Source organism: Pyrus communis, chromosome 12 (genome assembly GCF_963583255.1).
Source record: "Pyrus communis chromosome 12, drPyrComm1.1, whole genome shotgun sequence".
Lineage (NCBI taxonomy): Eukaryota > Viridiplantae > Streptophyta > Magnoliopsida > Rosales > Rosaceae > Pyrus > Pyrus communis.
The window spans coordinates 19,733,686-19,740,035 of NC_084814.1; the positions used below are offsets into that span (position 1 = coordinate 19,733,686).

Consider the following 6,350-nt stretch of genomic DNA (forward strand, 5'->3'; position numbering starts at 1 on the left):
AATATATTTAAATAAAAATGCGAGGAAACTAAAAATATGTTAGTTAAAAGTAATAAGCATTAGAATTCTTGACCAAGTCACCGTGTGAATGGAGGTGATTGGACCCGATTCTTATTTCTAATGCATATTGCCATATTGGTTTGCATGAAAAAATTAATTACAAATTTTACGTACAAAAAGGGAAAACAAAATCTCAAACAATCACATTTTCGAGTATTACTAATGATAATTGACCAATAATAAAAAAAAAAATGACCAATAATAAAAATAAATAAATAAATAATAATTGACCAATAATCTCCAAAGTTTCACAAAGGAGTAGAATTTTCTCCCGTATGAATTTCTTCCGCTCCTTTCTGAATTTCTTCTCCTCCCCTCCTCTTTCCTCTTACTTTCCTATTTTTCTTTCTCACTCTATAAAGAAGACGATAGAAAATGTTAACGTGAATTAATTGTGACCGTTCAAATAAGAGAAAATTATAGAGAAATGAAATTTGGAGAGAAGATAATCCTACTCCTTAGTGAAATGGTGATCCTTAACTTCCAGTTGACATGGAATGGTGGAATGAAGTTAATTTGTTCTTATTTATATTTTGTTGGGACTTTATGGGCTATTCATTTGGAAATTAGTATTCGTGGTTATACTTTTAATTATGTTTACTGTGAAGTGAATATGGATTGTGGCAGTAGACGGGACGAGCTTGATTTTTAATTATAATTACGATCACTTTTGTGTTTTTTTTTTTTTTTTTTGAACAAAGGATATTATTTATATTAAGAGAATAAGAGAGTGAGTTAAATCTTTCAATTAACTCGTAATAATATGTTTCAAAATCACCTTTGGCGAGAATCGAACCTAAGAGTTTGATTTTATGATTTTTTTCAATGTAATTTTATAAAAATTTGATCTACAGTTTAAGGATTCGTGGAAGATTTTCTTTATATCTTTCCTATATTTTTAAAAAATAAATATTCTTGCTTAGTTATAAATCATAATTGAATTTTAAAATCAAGATTACTGACGATATATTTTAGTGTAATATTTTTATGAAATTATTATTATTTTTTATGAAAACAAGTGGGACACAGGCTGCGATTCCCTAATAAACAGAAAATGTACAAGGTCATGGGTTCGATGCTCCAAGTTGGTGAGTCTGCTTGATTGTGACCACGGGGAGGGTGAAATTTCTCATTGCCTCTCAAAGCCATAAAGGGATGGATAACCATGGATTGCCACCAGTTGTCCCTCTTTTTTAAAAAGAAGAAAAAAATGAAAACAAAAAAAATAAAATTTGAGTAAAACGGATAGAGCACACACTAATAAAGTTAACATTCGTTGAAAGCGGCCATTTACCACTGTGGTAGAAAGGATTTATGCCATTTACCACGCCGGAATTCGAAACCTTCGGCTCCCTAATCTAACATCTAACCACTAATGTCATCGTCTTATTAAAAAAAAAAAGAAAAAACTTAATATTCGTTTAATAATTATTTTGTTTTAAGCTTTTTTATTTTATTTTTTGAAAACTTGCAATCTTGTGTGATAGTTACTTTTAATTTTCAATAAAGTAAAAAATAAAAACGTCTCCTTAACTAAAGTAATTCAACAATTCCAATAGTTTCATTGCAATTTCCCCCTCAATTTAAATAAAGTTAATAAATAAAAAGGCAATAATAAATAAATGGTTAATGACCAAAATATAACCAATAAACAAATGGTAAAAGTATCTTTCAGTCGCTTTCTTTCCTTAAATATCCAGTGAGGAAGACGCTGTGCTTTTACTTTCCAGAGTAATAAACACGTACATACATATGGTCAGACTATCCCGGCAAAAAGTCACATGCTTAATGTCTAAGCAACTCGTCAACCTCTCCCGTCACAGCACAATCCCATTAGCCAAGCCCAGCAATGACTCCTACTCGTAATCCAATCCAACGGTCCAGAAGCGGCTGTGACGATAACGGTGAGAGACAACTGGAGATTACCCCCGAGTTTGCGGAAAGAGCAGGAAACTTGGGAAGTTTCGCTTTCCTACCTGTCACTAAAACTTTAAAAGCAAATCAATTGACGAGGGCAAGGGTAAGGGGTAGAAGTTTTATTTATTATTATTATTATTTTTTAATTTTTTTTTAATTTTTTTTTGCTAGCAAAGAAAATTTATTAAAGAGAAGAACCTCTAGTAGAACTAGTTCTAAGAGTATCAAATAACAGAGTAGCCTTAGCTTCGATCGAAATGCATGCATCCCAAATACGAAGATTAGCAAACTTAATACCAACATAAGCTAAAGTATCAGCCACAAAGTTATTTGATACTCCTGAAATTTAGCATTCTTAGAATTATGTTGTTGTAAACAGTGTTTGAAATTTCTTCAACATGGTTAACATTTTAGTGAAAATGTCAAGAAAAATTGATGAAAAATATAGAATGGAGGTAAAGTCTAAACTTCACAAGATCACAAGATATAAGAGAAACTTTTAAATTTTGGCTAAAATCAACATATTTCATCAATATTTCTAACACATCGGCTAAATATCTATAAATTGACATATGACATTCCCTAAAGTTTCATTTTAAATGTCCATGTTTTTTAGCAAATTTTCATCGAAGACAACTGATCTTAATATTGACATATCTATATATATTTCTATAAATTTACATATTGGTATTTCTACAAATACTGATAGGGAATTGTTATTGGCACTCTAAAAATCTCATTCTACACTCTAAACTTTCTATATTTCGAAAGAAAAATACACTTATGAGGAGTGTAGAATGAGATTTTTAGAGTATCAATAACACTTCCAATACTGATATTCTAAACATGAGTTGAAAGAGATTAGGGCATAAAAGTGCTCAGTTGCTAGTTATTATTGGCTACTTTTTTTTCTTTGAGTTAGATTTTTTAAGAGCTTTAAACTTTGAAGGCCCGAGCTATTTCAGCCTAGACCAAATATATATTAAAAATTAAATTTTGTCATGCGAATGCCTATACTAATTTGCATATATTAAATATGAGATGGTACTATTTATACATTTATTTTTTATTTTTACACGTCGCTTATTAATGTTTAATTTTAATTTTTTTCAATTCATTCATTATTTTGACAATCAAAACAAAAAAGACTGTATGCGTGGATTACATCATCTAATTATGATCTAATAAAAGAGGATATAATTGAAAAGAATGTGGGTCCCGCTTTGAGTCACTGTATGAGGTGGGACCTAAATTTGGCTCAAGTCCCGAGTATTATAATCTTATTTTTTAGTCGAACCTGCTATGCGGGCTAGTTGCTTCTTCACGTGCTTTGTATCTACGTGTGTTGCACGTGGTAGTAAACCAAACGGCGCGGACCGCGTCAGCGTTTCCCTCCACGTTAGCTTGGCTCGACTCTACTAAATACTATATATATTGGGCAAAATTTAATCAAATTTTTTATTTACGGTTTGGCTTTATTTTCACAAGTTTATAAAATTACAATTTTATGCATATAGATTCATAGTTAAGGATTAAAGTATAATTTTATCTAATTTTTTTTAATTAACAACACTACGAAGGGTTGAGCAAACTAATTATAATTATGCCAACATGTCATTGAAAAGTTAAGCAAAATAATTTTTAGTTCAGACAACTTTAGTTTTACATTACAAAGACTTTGCGTGAAGATTGAGGTCAATACGAACTACATCTAATTCTTTTTACTTAACTCCATATAGTGATTTATGCAGTCATGGATAATAATAACCGCCGTTGATAAATTAAGTTTATAAAATAAAAAATTTAGTAGAATGTTTATGACGTCATTAACATGTATGAACAAACTAATGTTAAATATTCAAAAGTTTTCTTTTAGCGAACACCCAGGTAAGTGAATATATTGATGTAATTTATTTGATGTTTTTGATAAAATAAAATAAAAGTTATTTTTAAATAAAATGTTAGATAAAATGTTCACATCTTGTAACTTAAAATAACAAACAAATGGATAACTGTAGCCTAATTCGAGTCCGTTAAAGGCGCGCGAGACCACTCGCGGCAGTTGCATGTGCGCCGAAGCCGCCAGTCAAATTCCACTTCACCTCTTACTATTTCTTCTCCTTCGCCATCACCTCCCCTCCTCGTCGTCATTTACTCCAACATTTCCCTCTCTCTCTCTCCTCTGTAAACCCTAAAAGGCAAACCCCCAGACTCTCTCTCTCTCCTCACTTTCTCTCTCTACAGAAAGCCAGCAGAAGCCATGAAAGAACCAGAAAACGATCCAATCGCATCGTCGACCCAGCTCATCTCTTCACTCTACGACCAAATCCCACTCATCCAAACTTTCAAAGGTAAATGGGCCTTAATCCGGGACAAGCTCTCGGAGCTCCGGGCCCAGCTTGTCGACTTCGCCGACCTCCCAACCTCCACCTCCCACCCTCTCTCCATCCACCTCCTCCTCTCCGTCTCTCAAACCCTCAGCGACGCCGTTTCGCTCTCCCTCAAATGCCAGACCGCCAATCTCTCCGCCGGCAAGCTCCGCACCCAGAGCAACGTCGACTCGATCCTGGCCCGCCTTGACCGCCACGTTGCCGACGCCGAGATTTTGATCAAGAGTGGTGTCCTCCTGGACTCCGCTGTCTCGTCCGTCAGCAGCTCCTCCTCTAAGAGGGAGACGGTTCGGGCCGAGTGCCGGAACCTGGTGACTCGGCTCCAAATAGGAACCGCCGAGTCGAGGAACTCGGCGATGGAGGCGCTTTTAGGGCTTCTGCAGGAGGACGACAAGCACGTGATGATCGCCGTGGCGCAGGGGATCATTCCGGTGCTCATGCGGTTACTCGATTCGAGCTCAATCGAAGCCAAGGAAAACGCCGTTTTCGCGATATCGATAGTGTCGATGGTGGAGAGCGGCAAGCACGTCTTGATTGCGGAGGGTTTGTCGCTGTTGAATCACCTGATGCGGGTGCTCGACTCGGGAAGTGGATTCGCAAAGGAAAAGGCTTGTTTGGCACTTGAAGCTCTGAGCATTTCGAAGGATAACGCGAGGGCAATTGGGTCTAGAGGTGGGATTTCGTCACTCTTGGACATTTGCCAGGGCGGCACGCCCGGCTCGCAGGCTTCGGCGGCGGGTGTGCTGAGAAATTTGGCTGGGTTTGCCGAGAATCAAGAGAATTTCTTGGAGGAAAATGGGGTTGGTGTGCTTTTGGGGCTTGTGAGTTCGGGGACGGCTTTGGCTCAAGAGAATGCGATTGGGTGTTTGTGTCATTTGGTTTCTGGGAGTGAAAGTTTGAAGCTTTTGGTTGTTAGGGAAGGTGGGATTGAGTGTTTGAAGAATTTCTGGGACTCTGGCTGGAACAATAACAATCGAAACCTCGAGGTTGCGGTCGAGTTCTTGAGGCACTTAGCTTCGTGTTCTCCGATTGCTGAAGTGCTTGTTTCTGACGGGTTTGTAGCTAGGCTTGTTGGGGTGTTGAGTTGTGGTGTGTTAGGAGTGAGAATTGCAGCAGCTAAGGCCGCTTATGAACTCGGGTTTTGCTCAAAAACTCGAAAGGAGATGGGTGAGCGTGGCTGCATTGACCCATTAATCAAAATGTTGGATGGTAAAGCCATTGAGGAGAAAGAATCAGCTGCGAAGGCCTTGTCGGAGTTGATTTTATACGCCGGTAATCGAAAGATTTTTAAGAAACATGAGGGTGGAATTGTGAGTTCAGTTCAGCTTTTGGACCCATCAATTCAGAATTTGGATAAGAAATACCCTGTTGCCTTATTGGCAGCGCTTGCACATTCAAACAAGCGTAGGAAGCAAATGATTGCTGCCGGTGCGTGTCTACATTTACAGAAACTCGTCGACATGGAAGTAGAGGGGTCTAAGAAGCTCTTGGAAAGCCTCGGTCGGGGTAAGATTTGGGGTGTTTTTACCAGATCTTGACGATGGAAGACTTGACGAATGCCGAATTTCGGAGCATAGACGTACACGAAGATGATTCATTGATCTGTATGTACAAAACTTGTGATTACTTTTAGTTTTGGCTTTGTTTTTCCTGTCTTTTTTCCAACCTTGTTTATCATTGCTCTTCCTTCATGGTAGAAAAATTAAATTAGCTTCACTGTATCTAGTTTTGGTGACCTAACTGGATAAACGTTCTTTGTTTTCTCAACAAAAAGCCAATGATTGATGTTGCTGCCTTATTGCGAGTTCATACATGTGTAGCAAACCTTTTGCGACTTCATTGACTTAACAATCTAGCCAACCATAGTTAGTAAAGATTGAGCCTTGTTTAGATCGAGGGATAAAAGAAAAGGGAGAAGGTGGAAGGAAAACCGGAGTGCGAAAATCACTACCTACCAAGGATTTGTAAGGGTGAATTTTCTGT

At 37.2% G+C, this 6,350-nt stretch overlaps 1 protein-coding gene across 1 annotated transcript; it reads left to right on the forward strand.

Moving 5' to 3' along the window:
• Positions 1-4,139: 4,139 nt before the first annotated feature.
• Positions 4,140-6,129, forward strand: LOC137711140 (U-box domain-containing protein 4-like). Its single transcript, XM_068450349.1, has one exon. It carries the CDS (start codon positions 4,238-4,240, stop codon positions 5,903-5,905), a length of 1,668 nt encoding a protein of 555 aa, XP_068306450.1. The 5' UTR covers positions 4,140-4,237; the 3' UTR covers positions 5,906-6,129.
• The last annotated feature ends 221 nt before the right edge of the window (positions 6,130-6,350 follow it).

Bases quoted from the DNA above. Each gene is read 5' to 3' on its own strand.
- LOC137711140 (XM_068450349.1), top strand. From the start codon at position 4,238: ATGAAAGAACCAGAAAACGATCCAATCGCATCGTCGACCCAGCTCATC.